The sequence below is a fragment of the Rhinolophus hipposideros genome (assembly GCF_964194185.1).
Source record: "Rhinolophus hipposideros genome assembly, chromosome: 7".
In the NCBI taxonomy this organism is placed as follows: domain Eukaryota; kingdom Metazoa; phylum Chordata; class Mammalia; order Chiroptera; family Rhinolophidae; genus Rhinolophus; species Rhinolophus hipposideros.
The window spans coordinates 55,489,198-55,516,582 of record NC_138053.1 but is presented as its reverse complement, the minus strand read 5'-3'; the positions used below and the strand labels follow the sequence as shown (position 1 = coordinate 55,516,582).

Here is a 27,385-nt window from a genome sequence, read left to right as displayed (position 1 = left end):
TTTTCCTGTTTGTGAAATAAGGATAACGCCAGGGACATCACCATGTTTGCCAGGGACATTATGAAGATCAAATTAGGTAACATTTGTTGAAGTGTTTTGGAAGTAAAAATGTCATCCTTAGATGAGAGAAGCTATTTGGGGTTTAAGATATTTAATTATTTTCCTTTTCCCTTTCTGATTATTTTAGTGTGTTTTACTCTGTAGAAAGTCTGGAGTCACTGACCACTATGCTTTGGATGATAATCACGCCCTTCACTTAACTAGGAAGATTGTGAGGAATCTAAATTATCAGAAGAAATTGGATGTGAGTAGGATATGTTCTTTTATCTTTTATTTTCCTGAAAAGCGTTTTGGCTTAAGTTGCCTTGATAATGTCTTAAATTTGTTAATATGATTTTTCTATTTTCTGCAGGTTACCATTGAGCCCTCTGAGGAGCCTTTATTTCCTGCTGATGAATTGTATGGAATAGTTGGTGCTAACCTTAAGAGGAACTTTGATGTCCGAGAGGCATGTAAACCTTGAGCTGTAAACCTTTCTGTCAATCTCTTTATGTGTATATCCATTTTTAAAACTAAAGTTTGTTTAGATATGTTCATGCCCAGGAACTGTGGTGGATTCGGTCAGGAGTGACATTTAAGGGAAAGGTATCCTTCCATAGTGTAGGTATCATTGGTACACATAAATACTAAAAGAAAGTGGGGGGTGAATTCTTAATTATTGGAAAGTTTTCATTGAACAATGACAGCTTAGTTTATTCCTAAATAGTACCTGTGAACATTAGGAATGATGTAGGGCAACTTCAGCTATTAACATTTCTTTTCAATGTTCTTATTTCAGGAAATGGATGAAATGTCAGTAAGTTGTTGAAAGATAAACATACCCTTTCAGATCAATAATTACATTAGCAAAGATTAGACTCTTGATTCCAGTGGATGTTGCTATGGTTACAGATAGTCGCCCTAGTCTTTTCTAACCTAGATTGACAATTTTTAGTGTTTGCATATATAATAGCATGTAGTCTTTCATTTTGTTCAGTATCCAGAGCTGGCAGAATATTTTTTAAATTAGAAAATTACCATAATACCAGATTCTGCCTTCATATTTCGTTACTTTATCCGTTGACTATGAAACTATTATTATACTAATTGTGAAAAATGTAGGTAATAGAGAAAAACATAAAATTACTTATAATTCTACAATCCAGAGAATGAAAGTAATATTTTGGTATTTTGGCTTAATGTGTATACATTTTTATGTAGTTGAGATTTTAGATATGTGTGTGTATATGTGTGTGTGTGTGTGTGTGTGTGTGTATACACACACACACACACACACACACACATATATATGAATTCTGCTTTTCCCAATTTAAATTATAAACATTTGCCCATTATTTAAAAGTTTTTCATGAAACATTTTCCATGACTATGTCCTAATTCCTATGATAGTTAGTACCTGGCAACATGGTAGGCACTTAGTAAATATTTTTTTCGAATGAATTGATGGCTATAATATCCCATTTACAGATATATAGAATTACTTATTTTAGGCAATACCTTACTATTGTTGGAGGGTCTTAAATCCTGGATTTTTATGCAGCTTCAGTTTGGCAAGATGACTTAGTTAAGTGTAAGTTTTAGAATTAGGATTTTAGTTTGACTTTCCAACTGATTACAGGCACACAAAAAATGGTACTTACAATCTGATGTGCCTGAAAAATGAGTAGTTCCAGATAGCCGAATTCTCTAGATAGCTAAGAATTCATCCTCTTAAGCATAAACACTTTTGTTTTCATTTACTCAACAGTATTTATTAAGTACTTTTTCTCTGAAGGTATTATTTCATGTACCCGGGGCACAGAAATGAGCAAAAATACAGATGCAAATCCATGCCTTCAAAGTAGTTCCATTTCATTTTAATGGAGATCTTCTTATAAAGATAGTCTCTTGCCATTTTAAATAGTATCCTGGACTTTCGCCTTCTGCTAGCTCATGTGCGTCCTTGTAATGATAATTTATTACATTTTTCTGTAATAGCAAATTAGCTTTGTATGGAAGTCTTTCTAGTATATGGATCTATGGGGTAGAACTGGACTAGGAGTCAGAAAGCCCAGACGCCAGTCCGCGTCTCCCTCGTCAGTGGTACTGGGATGGAAACCCTGAGCATCCGTTTCAGCTTTTACATACAGGAATAGTAGTACTACTAATATGTACTGTGCCTACCTTCTGAAGTTTGAGTCTTTGTGAAGATGAGTTACTATGTTTTATATGGCGGAGTGGTGTTCCTCGTAAAGCAGTTAGAAAGTCGTTTCTCACTAAGTGGTGCTAGGTTGCTGTGCCCTTTGAGCCACTTTATCTTTGACGGGAAGAATGGGGGTTACGTGTTGATTGTTTTTTAAAAGATGCAATTTTGGTGGTACGTAGCACTTAGAACAGATAACTATTAATATTTCCATTATATAATTGGACCTTTTAGGAAAATAACTGAAAAATAATTCAAAGAAACTTTTGCTTTTTAGAAAGAAAGATATTGGGAAGCAGTCACTCATTTTTCAGCCTTTGCATCTTGCAAATTAGAGTGATGTGGTAAATAGGAAAAGGAAGTTCAAATTAGATAGAAAAATGATGTGACTCATCTAAAATAGTTTCTGAAGAAATTTGGAATATGTTTTATGTTTGGAACTCTTTGAAATAGCCCTGATGCATAATGATGAACCCCAAGGATAAATTATTTAGTAATTTCTATTCCTTTTAGATTAGTTATATACAGAGGGTGCCAAAAAAATGTATATACATTTTAAGAAAGGAAGACACTTATTAAAATTGTAGTACTCAATATATACCGATAACAAAAGATGAATACAAGTCATGTGTGTACATGTTTTTGGCACCCTGGTATATATGGGGTGATTATTCGGTTATATAAGATTCAGAATCAATGAACTTTTATTGAAGGTGTGAGGGAGGAAGAAACTTTACCCATTAAGGTTCTTCTGGCTGATCTGAGAATTAAATCTATGTGGGACAGATGAGATTCAAAAAGAGAAAAATAACCAAATTTAATTATACTGGGGGGTGCCAAAAATATGTATACATGTGGACACTTTGGTCAACGTTGCTCAAGCAGTAGTTCGCCATAATCAGAAGTGTCTGGATGCTGATGGTAACCACTTTGAGCACCTCTGGTAATTGCAGAAGTCAAACGTGACTTGTATTCATCTTTTGTTATCGGTATATATTGAATATTACAATTTTAATAGTTTTTTACTTTCTTAAAATGTGTGTACATTTTTTTGACACCTTCTGTATATTACGTGGGAGAACCCAACATGCATGAGAGAGTCAGAGACCTGTTTAGGGATGAAAAATCAAAATGAGGTATATGTGGCATTTTGAGCTAAGGATGAGGTAAGGTGTCTTGGAGCTTCATGGGAGAGGAAGGTCATTTGTGGGACAATAAGAACATATGTTCAGTAATTAGAAGTTTGCCCTGTCTTATAGATAGATCATAAAAAGTTATTTCTGGTGATGAGTCTTATGGTCAAGGCCCCAAATTTACATTCTTTAAGGGAGAGGTAAAAGTTTCTCATGAGCCCACAGGGTCTCAGTTGCCTTCAGCTCAAAGTAATCCGCTTGCCACAGTAGGACATCTCAGGGAGGCCTGTTCTGAACCTCTTCAAAGCCTTGATAATAACAGCTACCTTTTAGTAGCAGCCAGGAAGTGTGCTGTAATTAGCACTTTTTAAGTAGTATTATTTAAAACAGCAACCACAGCAGCAGATGAGGAAACTGAGGCTTAGAGAATTTTAGGTAACCAGCCTGTGACTCTTGTTTCTCAGTGCTAGATCTGGGAGTCAGAGATGGTTCTTCACCTCAGCATTCTTTTCTTCGGTTCCTTTACTACGAGGTCATCACATCTTCACAACTTTGTCCCATCTTTGCAGAAGTGAGAGCTGAGACTCAGAGGGGTTAGATGACTTACTCCAGGACACACAAATCACATGCGCAGGACATGCAAATCACATTAGGTTGGAGCCTCAGTCTTCTGAGTCTAAGCTCCATACGTTGCTTTCTGATCGAATCCCTGACCCTCACCCAAGACATTTGAACAGCCACTGAGGCTTTGCGACTAGCAACCAGCCCACAGAGTCTCTCTGCTTCTCTGGTACGCAACGTAGTGCTGTTGCTTTTATGGTGAAGTGTAAAATCTGAGCCCAGAATGACTTCAGGGCATTAACCAGGCATACAGAGTGAAATACTAGCGAGATTTTCTGTGTGGGGTGAAATTTTGTGAAAGTAACAACTTCACTCTGAATTCGTTTTCCTTATAAATAACTTTAATGCAACAATTCTTTTATAATGTTTCTCAGGGACATTGTTATTTTTCCTCTTAGGTCATTGCTAGAATCGTGGATGGAAGCAGATTCAATGAGTTCAAAGCCTTATATGGAGACACATTAGTTACAGGTATAAAGATGAAGAACTGAAAACGTGAACGTTTTCTGATGCTTGGAAAATAAGTGATGTCTTGTCTCAAAGCTTTGATGCACTTGACGTGAGCGTTGTTATTTAGAGCAGTACAAATGTGTGAGTCAGTGTTCAAAGGAGCTGTTTTGTAAAGATCATTTGTCGCTGAACGGCTTCATGGAGCCGGAGAGTTTAAAATGATGTTGAGATGCTGTGGTGTGGGCCCTTAGCTGTGACTGCGGCATGAGCTGTAGAAAACGTTTCTTGTCACAGCAAAATTTGCAGAAATGGTTGTAGTTCTTTTGGTTTTTCTGGATAACTATATTTATTTTGAAAATTTCAGCGCTGTTTACTGTATTCTTTAGTCTCCAATTTACCTGGCAAGTTTTATCTGATATTTAAGTCTTCTCCAAAGGATGTAGATTGAGTTAAGCCTTCTGACTGGCCTCTGTGTAGGTTTTATGCTGATTTATGCAAACACTAGATTAAGAATACAGGACAGACTACCAGGCCTGAAAACACAAAATAAGGATGTTTATAAAAGTTAATTCATTCATCTGCAGTGTTAAATGTGTAGGCCTTTGAAGAAAAATATTTGAAACATAGATGCTAGACCCATAATAATGTATTTTGGACAAATGGCAAAACAAATGTGGGCCTTTTATTTGGTCTTATAAAAGCTCGAAAATATAGCTGTTAGTCTGAAGACAACATATCAGGGTAGAAGAAACAACTAGCTGCCAAATTCCAAATTGCAAACATACTTTGAGGCTTACGGATAAGTCATAGCACTTTCTCCTTGTCTTGATTTAGGAGCAAGAGAAGGGTTCACACTGAGAGTGGAATTTATGTTGTTGTATTTCGGTGTTTAAGTGATTAAGGGCTTTTGTCTGATATATAGACAGGATTTGTCACTAAATAGTTCAGGATGGAACCCTCATTGTGCAGCAGTTTAAAGCTAGTCAGAGCTGTTACTGCTGCTTTCTCACAGATGGATGGCTGTCTATGTCGTCTATTTTGACGTGTGTGTCCTGTATTTGCTAAAAATTTTGTGGCATCTTTGCTCACTGGAACACTAGGGATATCTCCAGTTTCCTCTATCTCTTTTTGACTATACTGGAATTCAAATAAGGTTGGGGAAAGAAGAGGGGAGTGAGAAGAAGAGGGGAGTGAGAGGGTGCAGGAGCATTGAGAGGGTGAGGTGGATGATGAAAGGGTGAGGGGGCAATGAGAAAGTGAGGGGGGAATGAGGGTGAGGAGGGATGAGAGGGTGAGGGGGAATGAAAAGATGAGGGGGTGATGGGAAGGTGAGAGGGTGTGGACGGTGATGAGAGGGTAAGGGGGAGTGGGAGGGAAATGAGACAGGGGGAAATGAGAGGGTGAGGGATGATGAGAGCATAGCGGGGATGAGAGGGGGAGGCGGGATGAGGGTGGGGGATGAGGGGGAGGGGGAATGAGAGGGTGAGGGGGGATGAGGGGGAGGGGGATGAGAGGGGGAGGGAGGATGAGGATGGGGGATGAGAGGGGGAGGAGGGATGAAAGGGGGAGGGGGGATGAGGGTGGAGGGATGAGAGGGGGAGGGGGGATGAGAGGATGAGGGGGGATGTGGGGGAGGGGTGATGAGAGGGGGTATGAAAGGAAGAGGGGATGGAGGGGCGAACAGAGGGTGAGGGGAAGAATGAGAGGGGGTATGAGAGGAGGGGGCTATAAGGGGGGAGCGAATGAGGAGGGGGAAGAACAGATTTTTCTGAGGATCAGGTATCCCTGGCAGCTCTTAGGGGTTTGCACTTGCCATATGTTGGCTCTAGTAGTTTCTTGGACATTTTGCTTTCCTGTTTGGCCCATGGGAAGCTGGTGAAGGTGCTCCTTCCATGGGTGTGCCTAGTATAGCACCCTACTCAGCAGGTCCTGTGCCTGGAGATCCCAGACAGGGCTAGGGGTGGGTTGAAAGTCTAAATAGCTACGAGGGCAGTTAGAGGGCAGTATACCTTCACTGTAGCACCTTACTCCTGAGAGATAGGTGAGATTCCCAGCTCCTTTGGTGGGTGGGGCAGGACTCCAAGTGGATAGCTAGGCCTTCTGGGAAGTTCACCTCTCTGCATTGCCTCTGTAAGTGGCAATGCACTTAGCGGGTGCAGCATAGACTTTAGGCCTGAAAGACAAAAAGAAATCTGGGTGACCATCAAATCCGTGTTTTATTTTACCACCTTAAATAAACACAACAATTAAAAAATAAATCATGACAAGACCAAAGTTAAAAACAAATCTTTAAAAATTCAGCGTTCTGGCTTATCAACAGGTTGACATTCTTGTATCCATTAATTTTTTGAGCACGTGCTGTGTGTCAGGCATTGCTCTGTGGGTATCTTAGCAGCAGCCTGTCCGGCTTGAGCTTGGAGACAGAGTCTGGTTCCAGTTTGGTAGCGTGCTTTCTCTGACCCACTTTAACTAGCACAGCTCGTTGATTCTGCGTTCCAAGTATTTGACATCTATATATATAGTCATAAGTGGGCTTGTTGAAAATCATTTTTGGGAAGGTCTCTCTAGTGAAGTTCTTCAGTTTCACAAAATAATTAGCCTCCTAAAATCACATGAAGTGTCTACCTTACAAAATAACAAGTTTCCCCCTCTTTTTCTTCTTCCTTATTTCTCTGTGTGTGTATGTGTGTGTGTGTGTGTGTGTGTGTGTGTGTGTGTGTGTAGTGGGTATTAGGAGTGGTAGTAGAAGAGGTGATGAGATATAAATGAAACTTGTGGAAGGGAGAAAGAAAAAAAGATGCAGAACTGGAGAAGATGAAGGTGGAGTGATTCATTCTTCTAAGCTTCAACTGGATTTCTTATTTCAAACTTGGTCACCACCAGGATTGATCGTGTTCCTGCTTTTTTTTCCTTTTATTAAAAATTGCTGTTGCTGAATGTATCCTCAGTATTTGAAAGGCCTGTCATTACCACAGGCATTTTCAGGCAAGCAAGTCACCTGAAACTGGCCAACAGCTCTGAACATTGAGATGTAAAAGGCTCTGCATCTTTGATTTGTTCTATTTCAGAATATCCTTCATGTCTGTTGCACAGTGGGCACTCAGATACATGTTACATGAATGAATGGATGACACACTAACCCAGTAATCCAACCAGCCAGACAAGTGGATAACTTTATACATAACACACCCCTTTCAAGGAAGCAAAATACCCAGATTCTAGTACCTTAGAAACAAAGTATGACGTGAGCTGTTTTAGACCATAGACAAAATCTCTATTTTAAACTTTGACTTGGAAGTACAGAATGTTAAATGTATCTGTTTGCGGTGAATTAAAAGTCCTCTGAAATACATAAATCTTTTTTTCAATTTTCTTTTGAGGATTTGCTAGAATATTTGGGTACCCAGTTGGTATCATTGGAAATAACGGAGTTCTCTTTTCTGAATCTGCAAAAAAGGTAAGTACTGTTAAACAAGCTTCAAGTTTGTCTGTTTTAAAATATAATGAAAAATATATATATAATGAACTTTTAAGATCAAATAATGCATGAAAATTTATTGCATAAAAGCTTTAAGATATTTAACCAGATGCCTTAGCAAACAGAACACTATGTGTGCAAGTGAGCATGTATGTGTGTGCACATGTGTTACCATGTTTCCCTGCAAATGAGACCTCGCCAGACAATCAGCTCTAATGCATCTTTTGGAGCAAAAATTAATATGAGACCCGGTATCACATCATATCACATCACATCACAATCACTCACATCACTCGGTATTATATTATAGTAAAATAATACGCGGTGTCATATTAATTTTTGCTCCAAAAGACACATTAGAGCTGATAGTCTGGCTAAGTCTTATTTTCAGGGAAACATGGTAGTGTTTGAAACAGTTTTTGTGGTTTACATGAACGTGCTGAACCATCTTGAGCACTGTTAACAGTTAAATTTTGGGGGGAAAGTTCTTATAAGCTACTTGAATTACAACTTTTGTAGACAATATATACATATTCTAAGAATGCAGGAATACTTGTCTTGAAAGTGTTTTACTCTCTAGTGCTTCATGTACTTGAGGGATTCAAAGATACTTTCCAGATGGTTCTGAGACATGATCTGTTTTTTCTATCCCATCATCACTTTAATTTGATACTATTTTCACTTTTTGCAAAAGGAAAGATAATGGGTCTTCTTACTGAAGCTTTGGTTTTAAATGAGGGAATTCATGAATATCTTTTGGCTTAGTATTCTGTTTCATACGTCATTGTTTCAGATTTACCTAAACCTAAATAATTAACTTAAATAAATGTAATTCATGTACTTACTTGGTAGTGTTTTCTTCAGAAAAAAAAAATGTCAAGCCTTGTGTTTCTTCTTCAAATGACAGAGTAAATAACAAGGTTAAGGGTCTCTTATTGATGCAGGTAACAGGCAGTTAAGCTCTTTCAGACCCTAATTGAGGAAGAATTTGTGTTTGTTTTACTGGTAAAACAAACAATTTGTCTTTGTTTTACCAGTAAAGTCAGTTTCTACATCCTGCTATCCGTTATTGTTTCCCCACTGTGATTATAAAACAAAAACAAGAAAGTAAAAATAGGGAAAATAAAAATCACCTACACTCATACCAGAAATAACTTTGAGTAACATTTTATTATGGTTCCTTAGTTTTTCCTATCTCTCTCCTACCTTTTTAAAAATAAAATTGGTGTTGCCATATGCAGTTTTCCCTCAGTATCTGCAGGGGACTGGTTCCACAACCCTCCCCCGCCACGGGTACCCACATCTTTGGTTGCTCAAGTCCCTTGTGTAACATGGCGTAGTATTTGCACATAACCTGTCCATATCCTCCCATATACTTTAAATAACCTCTATAATACCTAATAGAACACAAGTGCTCTATAGATAGTTGTTATACTGTATTGTTTAAGGAATAATGACAAGAAAAATGTGTACATGTTCAGTACAGACTCAACCACCATAGGCCTAACTACATAGTACACATCAGCAACAAAGTGACAAAAACTTTTTTTTTTAATATTTTGGATCCATGGTTGTTGATTGAATCCATGGATGTAGAACCTGTGGATATAGAGGGCCAGCTGTATATAGAGGTTTTGCTTGTTTTCATTTAATAATATATATAGTGTTTCTAAAATGTTAAATATTCCTGAAATAATCGCTTTTAATGAATATATAATATATTTATTTCAATAGAGGAAATGTCAGACTGAGGCCAAGAAAATCCACCTAGTTTGGTTTGGTGGCTTGGCACAAATAAACTGGGGAGGCTTTATGTTTGGCTTCAATCTGATTTTTCATTTATAGAAGTAAGCCCTAAAGGTCTGTGTGATTTCCTTATTCTTGTACTTGAGGTTGAGCAATTCCTTTGCAATTTTGTTCTTGCCAGGGCATTTCCTGCAAAGTCAAATGGATCTGCAGATAGAGAGTAAAATATAAAGGAAATGGTTTATAAAGGTTTTCTTACTCAAATAATCTTTAGAAGATAGGAAAAGAAATAGTTATATTTTTGTGTCATTAAGTAATTAATTTCCTAAACTCAAGGTTAGAAGGTCTCTAATACTCATCTAAAATTCCATTTATTTGGCGGTATGTTGGTAAGAAAAATATTACTCTAATCTTGGAGCATGAAAGAATTTCAGATGATAATGAAAACATAAATGTCATCATAGATCTCCCTAAAGAGATTATATTCTGTCTTTTTTAAAGTGTTGAACTAGGGAATTATAGTGAGGCTCAGAAATCCTCACTGACAAGCAATCCTTTCTTCTGTGCTATTGAGGTTTCACTTGCTGTTTGGAATGTTCGTGATTGAGTTGATCCCCGATACAGCACGTGTCCTCCAGCCATGTGCCAGTGGTCACACACGTGACTGTGCCCAACACGTGTAGTACAAACCACAGCCACATGTCCCATTGATAATGGGGCTACACGGTAGTTCTATTGTTACTGTTGATACTATAAGGTCAGATTAGCCAAGCAAAGGCTAATCTTGGTCTTTTCTTTGACCCAAGTGTGGTATTTGTAGGCTGCAAGATGATTACAGATTTGTTCACCCCCTTTACAAAGATTTTTATCTTACTTGCTTATAGGGGGCTCACTTCATCCAGTTATGCTGCCAAAGGAATATCCCTCTGCTCTTCCTTCAGAACATTACTGGTAAGGAAATAGAGTAATTATTTTGGCTGCGTTTATTCTAGAGCTGCACTGTCCAGGATGGCTTATGTATTGGACAGAGCAGACATAGAACACTTCCATCATAGCAGAAAGTTCTATTGGATATACTCTTCCTAGAGTCTCTTTAAAGGTTAATGTCACATGCGATGTAATACAGAATTGTACACCTGAAATCTATGTAAATTTACTAACAATTGTCACCCCAATAAAATTAAAAAAAAAAAAAAGGTTAATGTCACATGAATCTTAAATATTTTGGGGAGTTTATCCACATTTTTAAGTGTGGCAGTTTCTGAGTTATGGTATCGCAGGCATTTGAGTGGTCTCCCTTTGCTCCTGCACGAGCACACCCGCACACCCAGAGAGCAGCAGAGCTTTCTCTTGACACACTTTCACCACTGCCAGAGGATGTTTTCTGGCCCATCGTCCCTTTCTCAGTACTTTGTTCCCCTTAAAGGATTTCGGGCACCTGCTATGGTCCTTGCTTTTCCTCATCTTTTATTATTCAGTTAATTTTACCTCAGGCAACATCTTTTTAAAATGTACATGCACATCCTGAACCAAAGTCTGGGGATTTGAGTTTTGACTGCAAAGAATGGTATGACCAATGTCAACTCTCTGGATTTCATGTTCCATAGATGATCTTAACATGGTGGCCGAAATGATTTTCTAAGGTCTCTTATGGTTCTAGAATTCTTTTTCCTAGAATTCCATGATTCTCTTATTTGTACTTGTTTTGTATGTTGTATGGTTCCTGACATATAGGAGGCACTTAAATATGTAGGCTAGCTGAAAAACTTCTTTTTTTACTCAGTCTTCTAAATCACCCATGGTTATCCCAGGTTTAAAGGAAGGAGGGGGCTCTTAACTAGTTGTTGGGATCAGGCAAACATTCTGAGAAGAGGAAGTTGGCTCTTGACAGGCTCAAGGCTTTAAATAGTATTGATGGTAAAACATCTTAAGTTTAAGATACTTGGTTAGATGGGTTTTGAGAGGAGTTATATCCAGACGGCAGCCTGAGAGGGCCCTATGTGTCAAACCTCATAAAAAGGCAGATATAAAGTATTCTGAAGTGCAACAGCCTTGTTTCTAACAATGATGCATAGTTTATTAACCACCATTAAGTTAAACCGTGTACTGGGGAGATTCCTACATTAAAAAAAAAATATTATTCATTTATTTATTTTAGCTGGGTTGGGGCCAGAGAACAGAGGTTGAGTTTGGTTTTATAACATTGCATTTGAGGGACCTGTGTGACATCCATCTGGAGATATATAATAGGCCATTGAAAAATCTTGAACACAGAAGAGATGTGTGAGCCGAAGGTGAAAGTGTAGGTATCATCAGAATATGGAGATGGTATTTAAGGCTGTGGGAAGAGATAAGAATACCCTAGGAAGAGAAGAGGGACAATCTGGGAGTCACTCTAATTTCTTCCACAGAGATGACAGTAAGAAGAAATGGAGTATAATTATACTGTTTTTCAAGGTGGGAAGGAGAAGGATTGGAAAAAGCCAAGTGAGATGGCCTCAATCTTTTTTTTTGTTTTGATTTCTGAAGGCAAAATTCTCTACAGGGACTTAGAGGGGCAGCAGGGTGGTGGATGGGGATGGAGGTGAGTTGATATTTGAGATAGCTATTGTGGGACTATTATAAGGAGTCAAGATAAGGTAGATAAAGGATTTCCGAGCTATTCTGATGGCCCAGCTCAGATGGGCAGAGGAAGTAGGTGGTGCCCGGTGAGGGCCAGGGCTGTCCTGTCACCACTTTTGTATCCGCAGCAGGTACAGGTGCTCCATAAGAACTGGTTGAATTCAATTGGATGATCTGATGCTGGAGATTTGCAAAGCAAGAGCAGTGACAGTCCAGTAGGCTAGCGAGTGTATGGTGGGGAGGGAGACATGGGAAGCCTGATTGGGTGTTTCTTAGGTGAAGAGGAAGGACCCCAAGGCCCGGAAGGCCCAGTGTAGCTCTGAGCATCCAACAGAGCTGGGAGCTTGAACAAATAGAAGGGTCGTGTGATGATAATGCTATCGAGTTCCTGACAGAGACTCTTAACATCTCTGAAACATTCCTTTTTATTTCATCCAAGTTTTAAAGCAGCATTTCAGAAGGATCAGTCTGTTTTTTTAAACCAGGTCAGTGTATACTACAGCCCTTCACAGTTCAGCTGGCTACAGTCCTTTTTGCTTAGCTTGCCATGCCACTTTCTTTCATCACCAAGCTACTGTTTTGAGATCATGTGTTGAAGATAAATTGCATCCTTGTCTTGTTCGAAGATCTCTGTGTGCATCCAAATGAACCATTTTAAGAAAAGTTTTAAAGTGATTAGAGAAAATTTTATTTTATCTTTTAAAGCAAACTTTTTGGGGGTTGTATTTCATGTATACATATTTTGTTAGGGTGAGAGGCCTATAGTGAAATGTAATTTGACAAGTTGTCCTTCCGATACTTTGATGGAATTGACTTCTGCACATTAATCCTGTCACCCTGAGTCTCTCTTTCTGTTCTTTCTCTTAGGATTTATGGTTGGTAGAGACTATGAAGCTGAAGGAATTGCCAAGGATGGTGCCAAGATGGTGGCCACTGTAGCCTGTGCCAATGTACCTAAGATAACTCTCATCATCGGGGGATCCTATGGGGCTGGAAACTATGGGATGTGTGGCAGAGCATATAGGTAGGTGATTGTCTTGATTTTCTCTGAAAGAATCACACTTCAAGTATAAGTGGTCAGTTTTATTTGAAATATAGAATGGCATTCACAAATCTTGATCAGTTTTAGCATAATTTGTATCATCTGGAGGGGTGAAATGAAATTTAGTGCTAAAAGTACTTTTTGGAAGAAATCCACAATGGGAATCAAGAAATATTTTGAAATGGCTGATTATGAAAATAGTATATATCGTAACTTGAGTGATGTGGCTAACGTCTTGTTTTGAGAAAGGTGTGTAGACTTTCTGTATACTCGTATGTTATGGAAAAGAAGTAAGGCTGAAAATCAGTGAGCCAAGTAGCCAGCTCAAGAAGTTCAAAGAAGAATAGCATTTTAAACAAAAGAAACATAGTAAAGACATAGTAAAGAGCAAACACAAGACAGAAGAATCAGGAAAGCCCAAAGTTGCTTTGTTTAAAGATTAACCAACTTTTCACTAAAAAATAAAGTGAGAAGGCACATATACTCAATATCAGGAATGGAAAATAGGTAAGACCATAGATAAGAAGAGGATATTTTGAATACTTTTATGTCAAATAAATTTAGATGAAATGGAAAAATGCAGTTTATCAAAACAGACGTCAGAATCACCTGGAGAACTTGAAGTCCTAACCAGGTCCAGGCACCACCTCTGGAGCTTAGTGTGAGGTGGGTTCCAGGCACTGTAATATTTTTTAATCCGCAGATGATTGTAATGTGCAGCTAGAATGAAGAACCACTCATCTAAAAGGTAAACATGGACTTCTGAAAATATCTGTTAAACAGTGAATTAATTTGATCATTCTTTTTTTTCCTCCCATAGCCCAAGATTTCTTTACCTGTGGCCAAATGCTCGTATCTCAGTGATGGGAGGAGAGCAGGCAGCCAACGTGTTGGCAACAATAGCAAGAGACCAAAGAGCACGGGAAGGGAAAGAGGTAAATGCCATTTGTCCTCCATCTCAGAGTTTGGCTTTCACCAGGGAACACGCTGAAGCCAGGGAGCAGCGCCCTCAGACTCCCTCCATGTTTGTGGGTCAGGGGTCCAACGTGCAGGGATGTTCAGCTTTTGAGAAGACACTGACGAGGAAGTTGTTTCAGGAGCTTGGACTTACACATTCTCTGTCTCTCTTTATAGAGCCATTTCATTTGAGGTACCTTTTTGTGGTAATTTACAAAATTTTCAGAATCCCAAGAACACACTTCAAGAAACTGCCTGCGAGTGCTTGAGGCGTAAAGATGTTTGAGTCTGCGTCATTTGCAGTTAGTGAGCTTTAAATAAATCTGATTTACTTCTTGGATTTTATGACCTAAAGCAGCAGAATTTTGTTTTTTCTATTTTACTTTTAATTGTCATTAAGGATACCTTGAGTGGGAGTACAAAGTCATCTAATGAGAGCTGATTAACATTTATACTGTGATAGTGTAAATGAGGAAAAATGGGAAGGGCACTGGAAGCTTCATGAGAAGCAGATAAATGAACTCCTTTGTTTGTGTCTCTGTTAGAGATTCTTGTGAAATTTTGCACTCATTTTTATTAGTCTTAGCTTTTAACCATTTTGTATAAGCATCAAGCCTTGAAATGCATGTTCCTGAAATTGCGAGGTGCATTGTTTCATCATAACAAGGCATACAACGGAGGAGGCCCTGTCTGCTCCCGCTCTCAGTCCTGCCGTGTGGGAAGCATCTAGTCCGTTGCCTAGTCTGTGGGACGGGAATAATACAGAGCCAGAGGGTGGTCCCTGCCTCCCTGGATACACCCTACCCGTGCCTCACATCCCCAGTTGTGTTTTCTAAGCAGCAGGCACCTTGCAGACTTAAACTGAGGTTTCAGATTAATACCAACGCGTGTCCAAGCAAAAGGAAAGCTTTATGTGGGTGTGTATGTGAAGGTTCCAATATTTTGAAGATAAGTCTTAAATTCTAGCCCAGCATGGTGATCTCTTATTAAATAATTGTTCTTTGATTAATTTGATATACTGATGCATGAATTCATCTATTTTTATATATAAAAGGAAAGTACAGGATTTTAGTGATTCTGCCTCTGAATTCTTGACCAATAAATGATATTAAACAATGGAAGTACATAAAAGAAGGTTAGATTTATTTGAAATAAGTCATTTGTTTCTGGTGTGGAATTTTTTTAAGTTGAAACTACTTTTCAGTGTTTCAGAATTAATCTGCATAAATACTTTTACATCTGAATTACTTATCCCTTGTTTCTAAATTTTTAATTAGAGAAAAATATCTCTCAGCTATCTGGGAAACTGAAAAGGTTTAAGCTTTAATATGTTTAAAATTTTGGCTATTTTGAATGAAAATTCCCTGCTTCACCTTCTTAAACAGAAGCTGCTAAATGTAATATAACCCTTTTGTTATATTGTATGATTCACATCCATTGTTGTACCCTGCTGGACTATGTGATAACCTTGGTTTTGACCTTATATTGAACAGCCAGCCTCAGGATGTTGTCTCTGATAAGGGGGATATGATGGTGCATTAATTTTTTTTTGTTAGTTTCAGGTGTACAAAGCAACGTTAGACAATTATATCCCTCACAAAGTGATAAACCCCGGCCCCCGACCCTCAATCTACTACCCCTCTGACATCGTATATAGCTGTTACAGTGCATTAATTTGATATGCATGTCTCAGATTCTGTATGTTAAGGCCTCACTTGTAATCTGTACATCACTGTGCAGATGTTGGTTGTTACAATATTCACGACAGTCATCCTTTTCTCTTGAGGTTCTCTTGAGTGGATCTGTTCTATTACAGCAGACTTACTCGTGGTTCCTTTGCTTTCAGTTCTCCAGTGCGGAGGAAGCAGCTTTAAAAGAGCCCATCTTGAAGAGGTTTGAAGAGGAAGGAAACCCTTACTATTCCAGTGCAAGGTGGGAGCCAGAGAATAACTAACTCTGATAGGCACATGTTGACAGTTAGGGCTGCAGCTTTCCAGAGATCTGGGCAGACGGGATGGTCCAGCCTTTGTGGGAACCAAAAAATAATGTTTAGACACAATTTTGTACGTCATCCCTATCCTGGGAATGTGTCCTGCTGAAACGCAGCCCCTGCTGCCACTCTTCACTCCTCTTCCTTTATCCCATTTCTCCTTGAGCTGTCTGGGATCTGAGTGACACTGCATGCAGCCAGAGGTGGGCCACACTGGGGCTGGGAAGTTAAGTTATAATCCTGGCTGTGTCGTTTTCAGGAATTAGTTCTGTTATAATTTTTGCTAAACCCATGGATTTCTATCATCCTCCCTCTCTTTGATTATTTTGTTTTTACCTCATTTTAAGCACAAGATTGAATACTTTTTGTCACTTATTAACCAGTGTATTCAGAAAGTGATTAGTCAGTCACAGCCAGGGTCCATGTGTCAGCATCAAATAATTACCTCATACACCTATGTAGCTCTTAGTTTTCTTTTTGGTTCTTATCCCAGTTAATAAGGTAATAAATTATCACGGCCTGTCCCAGCTGGATACTTGCTGGCATATGCTTTCAGACCCCTTTTCCAACAACTCTAATGTTTTGCATTCTGAAGAGTAAGCTTCATGGATTCTTTTTATCCCTTGGGCAGATGGAAAAAAGAAAATAACAATTTGTATCTTTTGAAATTAGGTTATGCTGTGATTTATGCCATTTACTGGTGAAGGGAAACTGGAGACGAGGGAGAAAAGAAAATCAAAAGTTAGAATCCATTTCAATCATTTGAATGTATGTTCAAAGACTGAACATACTTATTTTAAGAGCATAATTAGTTTCAGACTTCAAATAATACCATTTGGGATTTTTAAAAGTCTGTTTCTCTTTTTGTTAATATCTATTTTATAAGCAATTTTACAGGTACATTTTGTTGGGGTGGGTCACTGATTCGTGGAATTAAGAACAAAATATTTTATAGTCTTTGATTTGAGAACTAAACATGTTTTGCTTTATACCGTAGCCAGTAGAAGCAAAGAGGAAATAGAAAACCATATAAAAGGTTTAAGATAAAATATACATTGTAAACACGTCTACAGTTTTTTTTAGCATAAGATTTTAACTGAAATTCACAAGGACAATTGAAATATTAAACTTTGAAAAATAGCATATTTGGTGTGAGCCATTACTTTGTTTTCAGCCCTGACTAAGCCATCTTTTGAGAAAGATTAAATCCTTTATTACTGTCATACTTACGTTATTATTTTTTTAATGGATTATATTCAAGGCAGGAGAACAAATAGCCCAGATAGACTTATCTTTGGAAAGAAATATTGGAAGATAGTAGGTTATTCTGTTACTTTGTAGATGTTTAACCCTTCTGTTGAAACATTTGGTGGCATGGAGACAGCAACTTTCTTTCAAAGATGAAAAGATTTTCAAGCCAGTTTATGGCACCTTCCTTGGGTTTAATAAATCTCACGTTTAGGCTTTCACATGGCTCCATCTGTCTTTCATCTACTACTATAACTTCCTGTGTTTTTCTTTTTCTTTTCCTTTTTTTAAAAATTTATTGGGGTGACAATTGTTAGTAAAATTACGTAGATTTTAGGTGTACTATTCTGTATTACATCATCTATAAATCCCATTGAGTGTTCACCACCCAGAGTCAGTTCTCCTTCCATCACCATATGTTTGAAAAATCTGTGTTTTTCTTAATCCTTCCATGTTACATATGCAGCATGCCAGTTCTATTCTGCTCAGTTGTTTTTAAAATCAGACTTTTCAGGCATTTGACTAAGGCCTCTTATCTGGAGCGGCTTTTTAATGACCATCATGAAGCAGTGCCCCCATCCCACCCCACCCCCATCATTGTGCTACATCACTCTGCTGTAGGCTTCAGGAGGGAGTGTAATCAATTGACCTGCTTACAAATTACATGAGTGACCTTTTTTAAATTGGCTATTGATACTGCAGGGTCCCTATTATGAATGTTTTATAAGCAGAGATTTGATTCATGATCTGTCAATGTAAGTATGGTTTAATAATTGATGTGATGTCCAGATACTGAAGGCAGTTTGTTTAACAAAAGCAAAACTGCCAACTACTAATGACCTTTAAAAAAAGCAGTATTTCTCATTCATTTTTCTTATAAATTTGAGGTTGTCATTGAAAAGCAAACTAAAATTTCTACTTAAAAGTTTCTTCTGAAAGCAATTTAAAGTTATTTCTTGTTCTTCCTATCATAGCAAAAAATAAAGAACTACACATGCAGGTATTGTTTTATTAATAAAATATACTGAAGTCTGTTCAGTAATGTTCATCGTTTCTGAAGGAGGAGTTTTGGGGAATACACCTTTTCCAGTAGCGACTTTACCTGGGTTTGTGTGGCTCTTCATATTAACAGGAATACATCACCTTGATTTGTATGTTTGTGTGGACCGAAGAGTGATAGGAAAGTTTTCCCTTAAATAAGTAAAAATGTTTTTTTAGACCAGGGATTATTTTGTAGTTTCTTGTAGCAAGCTGTTCCTAAAGCCATAAGCTTGATTTAACATTCTGTGGGGGCGTGGGATGAAAGCCATTTCATTTTTCTTTCTCCCTTTTCCCTCTCTCTTAAACATGGTTTCAGCAGTGAGATTAGAGTCCACAGGATCTAATCAGTAGATCCATATATTACCTGAAGAAAAACCTCCTTGCCATTTCTGGGCAGGGAGTGTGTAAGTGGCAGTTTGGTGGTGGATTCCTAATCACTCATGTTTTGTTCTTTTGTCAGGCTGTGGGATGATGGGATTATTGATCCAGCGGACACCAGACTGGTCCTGGGTCTCAGTCTTAGTGTAGCCCTCAATGCCCCAATCCAGAAGACTGACTTTGGCACCTTGAGGATGTAACTGGAATATGAAGCATCTTCTATTGGCCACGTACCAAAATGTAATACATTCATAGCATTAAAATTTTAGACTTTTTCAGCATGTGACTATTATAATAAAATTGTTTTCGTAACACAGTGCACTGTACTTTTCTACCTTAAAAAAAATCAGTGAAGATATTTATTTGATGAACCTCAATTCCCTGTAAATTTTCTTGGAGAGATTTTTCAGTGGCTCAGCTTTATTACCCATAAAATGAAAAGAATAACTTACAGTTATCCTTTCTAAAGCACAAGTAGTATGAAAAGTCCTATAAGCTATAAATTCCAGGTATTATTGAGACTATTAATATAAAGTTGTATTCCCACCGAAATGATTACTTTGCTGATTATGATTATGCATGATATTTTAACACATTTTTTTTTAAAAGCCTCTATTACTTTTCCCTCCTGCCACTATCCTACTCCTTCTCATAATAATAAGATTTCTTGCTGACTGCACTTGAGACTCTATTTCGTGCCCATTTTCTCCTCACCCTACCCCTCGCTGGCTCCCACTGCCGACAGCCCTCTCAGAGGCCACCATTGAGCTCCATATTGCTGAAGCCAGTGGGTTCTTTTCCGCCTTTATTGGGTTTAATTCTGTGTAGCATTCAAATCTGTTGAACACTTCCTCCTGGAAATGCTATCCTTAGCTTCCGTTTCCTAACACTCAAGGTTTTCTACCAAACTCTTTGGCCATTCTTGTTTAGTTTGCTTTGCAGGCCACTCTTCCGTTGCTGATTTGTGACACCCTTTCACCATTTGTCTTGATTTTTCACTAGTAATAATGGATACAGTCTTACTTTGAAAGATACAAGTAACACGGAAGTATCTCCTCATTCTTTTTTAAATTGTGGAAAATACACATGACGTAACATTTACCATTTTGTCATCTTTTGAGGGTACAGTTCTGTGGCATTAAGTATATTCACTCTGTTGTGCAGCCATCACCACCATCCAGCTCTAGAACTTTTCATCAACCCCAACTGAAACGTTGTTATTAATACTAACTCCTCATTCCCCCTGCCCCCAGCCCCTGGCACATCTTATTCTTAAACATATGTATTTCTCATGGCTTGATTTACTTTTGCTGAGCCATCTCAACCCTTCTTATGGCTTCAGTTGCCATATAAATGCAGATGATTCCCTCGTCGACAGTTCATAACACAGTTCTCCCCTGAGCTTCAGACCTGGATATCTGCATTGATTATCTTAAAGGAACTGCAGATTGTCAGCAAGCTTGGTTGATTTTTCCTCCTAACTCTCACTTAAATTCCCCCAGTTACTTGAGTCTTAGAAGTGGTCTACCTGCATTCAGCCTTCCCTAGTCTAATCTCTCTATCGCTCTGGAATTAGGATGGCCATTCTACATGCACATCTGATCATGTTACCCCCTCACTTAAAGCTTTCACGGGTTCCTGGAGGATTGCCAGACCCCCAGTGCCCTCTGTGATCCTGATCATCACCTCTTCACTCTCATCTCCTTGACTCTTCTTTTCACACTTTGGTGCTTCAGCTGTTCTAGACTATTTCTAGTTCCTTGTACCTACAAAGTCCTTCCCACCTCAGCGTCTGCAAGGTCCCTGCTGCCTGAACTCTTCTAGTCTCCCTTACACACTTGTCTTTCTGTCTCTGAGTTCCCTGGGCTGAGTTTGTCACCCACATTATGCTCTTGTAAAGCACCATCCACTTCCTGTCACTTCTCTGTCTTACATGTTTATAAGAAATATAAACGTTTCTTTAATATTACCCTCCTGCTAGAATGTAATCTCCATGAGAGCAAGGATCTTCCTGTTTAGCCTGTATCTCCAGTGCTTGGCACTTGTAGGTGCTCAAATATTTGTTGAATTAATGAAAAAAATCCATATTTTAATTGGTATCCTGAGGCCATGTCATTTTAAAAAGTGATTGGTTATATGAGCTAATACAACTATTAAATGCTTTCCTAATAAAATTGGTATTTCAAACATTTCTGTGTGATGTTCTATTTAGGTTACATTTGTGTATTAGAAGTCAATTTAGTTTTTCGAATTGGGTGCCAATAGATGATCTCAATTCAGAGGTAAGTTGCATTTTTAGAAGGATGTGGGAGGAGGTCATCAAGAGAATATGAAATGTTTTCATTTCAATCAGCAGGGCTGCTTTCCTTCTGGAGGCTTTGAAGGGAAAAATTCATTTCCTTTGTCAGCTTCTAGAAGCCTCCTGCCTGCTTTGTAACTTTTATAGATTTCAATATAATGGCAAACACATAATATGTATTAGCATTCTAAAGAGCCATTTAATTGACTCAAGAAAAGTGTTTACCGTAGTGCAGGAGCAATTTTATCTTCTGTAGCACCCAGCATTTCAGTATGTCTGGCAGTTTTTTCTTTCATAAAGGTGGCCCGTCACAGGTTTGTGCAGCTCCTTACGTTACGGGAAGAGAAGTGTCTGAGGGAGAATAAAGTCTTAGAAGACGGGGATTTAATAGAGAACTTACTGAAGAGAAAATGTGACCAAAACTACTTCTTAGGAGTAAACTGGAAAAAAAAGATATTTTTAATGTGCAATTCAGTGTTAATTGTAAGAAGTGAACAAATAGAATTTTGGAGTACAACCGTTTCTCAAGTAATGTCATTTCATGTCTTTTCGTTCATCATTTTGTTTGAAGTCATTTTGTTACAGCGTCGATGGGGAAATAAAATGGATTCCTGGCCAGGGCCACTGACTGCGTGGGTTTTCTCCCAGGACTCCAGTTTCTTTCCACATTTGAAAGATGTGCATGTGAGCTTAGGTGAATTGGGTTGTTTCAATTGTCCCAGTCTGAGAGATAGATAAATGATAGATAGATAGATGGGTAGATAGATAGAGAGATAAATAGAAAGAATGTGTGTGTGCGCTTGCCCGTGCCCACGCCCTGAGCTGCCAAGATAGGCTCCGGTGACCTGTGACCCTGAACTGGAACAAGCAGGTAAGAAAAGAATTATCTTACTTGTTTTTATTAATCTTTCTTAAATGTATATCTAGTTCACATTTACTTCACTGTTTAATATTAGAAGTGTTTTGGGTCTTTAATTTACAAGTTTAGTGATGTTTCGTTTCCTTCAAGTCACAGTTTCCAAGAACCTATCAATGACGTTAAGTTAGGACTTACTGTACTCAAACTAATATCGAGAGGGTTCTGTAGAAACTGTGTTTGACATTTTTCAACCACAGCTGTATTCATCACATTTCTATAGCTATAAGATAATTAACTTGTTTTAAAATTATTTATAATTTAAAACCCAACAGGGTTATTTGTAGAAAAATTAAAGAAAATAAAGTAAAAATTCTACATAATCCCACCACTCAGAAATAACAGCTGCTATTAATATTTTCTTGTGTACTATTCCCTTTTCTCTATAAGTTTTTTTTTGCAAAAAAAGTTATAATCTGCAATGTAGTGTAAATGTATAGACATGTTTACATGTTATTTAACATTTCTTCTACAATAATTTTGGTTTTGCATGATGTTACATTGTATGGTTGCCCAGTTTGATTTAGCCACTCCCCTATTGTTGGACACTTAGGTTATTTCTGGTTTCTCACTATCACAAAATAATGCTACAGTGAACATCCTGTAGTTTCTTTACAAAGCGGTGATTATTTTGTTAGTACAAATTCCTAGTGGAATTTTTTGATCAAAGTATATGTAGACTTTTAAAGGCGTATTGCTAAATTCTCCTCTATTAATGTACATTTATGCTACAATTATTGCTGGATATAATGATGATCCTGGTTCTTTCCTATACTGAAATAACTTCCAGTGGAATTAAATTGTTTAGGAAACCAGTGTTTCCTTTAATTTTTAAAAATTGTGTCTAGATGATAATGTCACATTTGTGACAAATTGTGCAGACCCAGCACAAATGCGTGGGAGGCATCATGGTCATGGAAAGAAACCTAGACTGGGAGAAGAACAGGTCAGCCCTACTTCTGCTACTAAAAAGTTGTGTGAACTTGAGGAAGATGGGAAGGGAAAAATCAGCCTGACCTAGCAGTTTTTTTCTTCTCTTTTCAGACGTCCATGTTTCTTTTTCCACTTCCTGGGATCCTCTTTCTTTCTACCAGGACTGGGGCAAGTGGGCTGGTAGAAAGAATTAGAGAATTGGAGGGATGGGAGGGTTTTAAAAGGTGCGGATTTAATAGAAAACTTCCTGAGGAGAAAACATGACAGAATTACTTGTCAGAAGCTAGAGAAAAAAAGGGTATGATAAGAGCTTTTTAAATTCTACACATAGTGCATCAGATGGCTTGGTGAGACTGATGGTGGAGACTATTTACCAGGATAATGCCTTCTTCAGTTTTGTCAGTGTTTATTTTATTCAAGTGAATTAACATCTATTGAAAGCCTACTATGTGGCTGGCTTAGGGGTGGGATACAGAGATAAGGACCTGGTGCCTAACCTCGTGCAGCAGTGAGTCAGGTGAGCTGAGAGTATTTTCACCTGCTCAACCCCTCTAGCTTTTGGTAACTGCACCCTCATTCTCCTTTGGGAGCTATCCCTCTCCTGTTTTGTGCAGTCTTGGGGAGTGTCAAGCAAAGAGCCCTGGTCCCCTGCCGAGAGCTGAACACCTCACTGAGCCTTAGCCACGCTGACTTTTTCCAGCGTCTGATTCTTGAGCACAGGTACAAAGGTGGAAGCTGACTGGCCCTGAGTTGTTCCAGGGGACTGTTAGAGGCTGTTTGTCCATTCTTGCTCTGGGATCTCTGGCACTCTACTTACTGAGACTCTGTGAGCCTGAGGTATCCTGGCATCCTGTATTTTTCCAATAATCCTTTAAAACAATTTTTTTTGCCAGAGTCAGGCTCCTGTGCTTGTAGCAACAAACACTAACTGGTAGCATGCCCTGCAAGTCAAAGGTTAAAATAAGTTCCTCTGTATTTTCAAACTTGGTGAAAGCTTCAGTGCCTGCATTAAAAAAAAAAAAAAAAAAAAAAAAAAGCTTTTTAGAAATGAAACCACGGGAACATTGAAACTAAGTCAAAGAGGTAATGGATACAGAAGAGTAAACTGAGGATATTGGCCCTTCAGATACACAGAGCATTCAAAGGAGGATGTGCCGTCCCACTACCATTAATAGTGAGGATGGATCGGGTGTTTAAACTGCCACAAGAGAAACTTGATTTATTGCGACCTTTATGATCATTGAAATATGTCATTAAGCAAGATTTTAAGTTACTCTTAATTGGAAATCTGGCTAACATATCTGACAGTCTCTCACTGGGGATAATTTAAAGACAGCCATACCAAGAGACAGAAGGTAGATCTAAGTGACTTCTTAGATAGCCTTAAGGGACCTTTTGGGTAGCCGGAAGACCACAGTACTGGTCTTTTTTTTTTTTTTTAATTGGCGAAGGGGTACAGGACTTTATTGGGGAACAGTGTGTACTTCCAGGCCTTTTTTCCAAGTCGTCCTTTCAATCTTAGTTGTGGAGGGTGCCGTTCAGCTTCAAGTTGTCCTTTCAGTCTTAGTTGTGGAGGGTGCAGCTCAGCTCCAGGTCCAGTTACCGTTGCTAGTTGCAGGGGGCGCAGCAGCCCACCATCCCTTGCAGGAGTCGAACTGGCAACCTTGTGGTTGAGAGGATGCGCTTCAACCAACTGAGCCATCCGGGAGCTCTGCGGCAGCTCAGTTCAAGGTGCTGTGTTCAATCTTAGTTGCAGGGGTTGCTGCCCACCATCCCTTGCAGGACTCGAGGAATTGAACTGGCAACCTTGTGGTTGAGAGCCCACTGGCCCATGTGGGAATCGAACCGGCAGCCTTCGGAGTTAGGAGCATGGAGCTCTAACAGCCTGAGCCACTGGGCCGGCCCCAGTACTGGCTTTTTATGAATGGTAAACAGATTGTCTGTAATCTCTTTTGACATGTGAACACTTTTTTACATGAATGTTTGCAAGTATTTGTGAGGCTCCTGTTTTATTTTGGAGCTATTGGTGTCTTTTATTTTAACTTTGTCTTGATTTTTGTGTGGCCTATCTTCTAACCTCTTTCCACCACAAGGGTTATAGGAAAGGTAACTAAAGGATCACGTTTCTAGAGCTGAACACTATATGTAAAGGAACAGTGGAGTCTGAACTGGGGCATAATTTAAATCTATACCAGAATGGATTTAGCATTCTGAGTAAGAGATCGAGAATTACTTGCTGGACAGAGAGCTCAATTTTAAATCAAGAACTTGGTTCTTGTCTAGATGGTGGTAATAACTAGCTGTCTTATCTTGGGTTAGTCTTTCCTTATCTCTTAATACGGGGGTGGGACTAGATTAGTGTTTTTTCCCTCTGGTTTCAAATTAGAATCAGCTGAGTTTTTAAAACAATCCCCCCTGGAATCAGAATCTTTGCAGGGAGTGATGGGATATTTTTAGAATTCCCCATAACTGCTTTAGAACAATGATTCTCGAAATTCAGATGGCTTCAGAATCGCCTGGAGGGTTTTTTAAAACACAGATTGCTGGGCTCCAGCCCAGATTCTGACACCATTGGTCTGGAGTGGGCCCCAGAATCTACGTTTCTAACACGTTTCCAGCTGATACGACTGGTGTGGGATCCCTTTGGGAAACCCTGACTGCTCCAGGTGATCTTGAAGCTCCTTCCTAGCTCTATAATTTTAGGATTCCAAGATCAGTTTCTGCTTTGGTGATACTATCACTCTTGTGTATTTTTGGTTAGGTCACTGTACATTTCCCTTCCTCCCCATTTTCAGCGTGGGGTGAATTGGTCTTAACTTCTTGGTCAGTGATTCACAGCCCCACTGACCCCTAGATTCACCTGAGGAACTTTGCTTATGAAATATCCTGATGCCCAGGCTGGACTCCATGCAGCTTAATCAGACTCAGGTTAAGATGTAGGAATCAATTTTAAAAGCTTCCTCAAAAGATTGCAATGTGCAGCCAAAGCTGAGAGTCACTTCTCTGGGTAAGGCCAGATCCGGAGATTGCAGAATGGAGCAGCTGAAATGAATGGAGCTCATTTCAAGACACTTCCATGAATTTAAAATGTTAAATTTAAATTGTGTGTACATTTTTTAGATATAGCTAACAGCCTAGATAAAAGTTTGCCTTGTTTCGACTTCTATATGTACCTCACTTCAGGATAACTACCAAAAGTTGTTACCAATAGCTGAAAGTTGCTCATGAGGTTTATCCAAGGGGATGGAAAGAAATAAGATCAGAGCAAAAAGAAAACAAGCAAAAACAGGAGGTCTTTTACATAATGGGCTATAACGGCAGTGGACATTTCGCTTGTACAGAATTGTTCTCTGAGTCATTTCTTTACACCCTGGTGCCTTTGTTGCAACATCTCAGTGGATTAAAATGAGGACGTGAGTCTCTGAGGACTTCTACCAGTTCCTCACTGCCAACCAACCGTGACTAGATAAAGCAAGAATATTCATTAACACGGATGCTTGATAACTGGAAATTACATTTAAGATGTTTTTATGATGGCAAAATACACATAACACAAATGTATCATTTTAACCATTTTAAGTGTGCAGTTCAGTGGCATTAGCGACATTCGCACTGTTGGGCAGTGTCACCACCATCCATCTCCAGAGCTTTTTCCTCACCCCCAACTGAAGCTCTATATTCATTAAACAGTAACTCCCCATTTTTTCCTTTCCCCAACCCCTATTCTACTTTCTATGAATTCGCCTATGCTGTGTGTATAAGGGAATCATGCAGCATTTGTTCTTTTTGTGTCTGGCTTATTTCACTTAGCATGATGTCTTCAAGTTTCATCCAGAGATTTGTTTTTTTAATCAACTGTATCCATGTCACAATTGAATTAGGTCCATAAAGGTGTCGATCTTATTTCAGTTAAACAAACACCCAGGTGATAGAGACACTCCTATCCCCGGAGCCTTCAGGCGGCCCTGGGATGGGCGGAGGTCATATGCATGAGGCCTGCTCTCCGCAGCCGCCTGTTCCCAGCTGCTCAGTCCAGAAGCATGGATGTCACTGTGATTCTTTCCTCGTCCTCACCATGATGTTCAGTTTCTCAACAAACCTTATTGATTCTACCTCCCACATGCCTCCTTAAATCCTTTTTTATTTAATCCCTGAACTAGCCTCAATCAGACTGCCCTCTATTCTCACTTGAATCAGTATTAGAGACTCCTAACCCACGTCCCTGGTTGTCACCGCCATCAGTCATTATTTCATTAACCATCCAGCAAACGCTAGATTGCACAAACACT

General features: G+C 38.8%; 1 protein-coding gene across 4 annotated transcripts in view; it reads left to right on the top strand.

The window, feature by feature from the left end:
• MCCC2 (methylcrotonyl-CoA carboxylase subunit 2) overlaps positions 1–27,385 on the top strand; it is a 90,419-nt gene that overhangs the window by 35,467 nt on the left and 27,567 nt on the right. For 2 of the 4 annotated variants that reach the window (XM_081054430.1, XM_081054433.1), the window contains exons 9-17: positions 205–304; positions 413–508; positions 4,395–4,467; positions 7,827–7,903; positions 10,555–10,621; positions 13,160–13,316; positions 14,155–14,269; positions 16,138–16,223; positions 19,031–19,260. In XM_081054430.1, coding sequence (XP_080910556.1) covers positions 205–304; positions 413–508; positions 4,395–4,467; positions 7,827–7,903; positions 10,555–10,621; positions 13,160–13,316; positions 14,155–14,269; positions 16,138–16,223; positions 19,031–19,148 — 889 coding nt within the window. In that variant the 3' untranslated portion in view covers positions 19,149–19,260. Of the gene's footprint in view, positions 1–204; positions 305–412; positions 509–4,394; positions 4,468–7,826; positions 7,904–10,554; positions 10,622–13,159; positions 13,317–14,154; positions 14,270–16,137; positions 16,224–19,030; positions 19,261–27,385 lie in introns of those variants that run through there. The other 2 variants (XM_081054431.1, XM_081054432.1) reach the window with 1 other exon arrangement.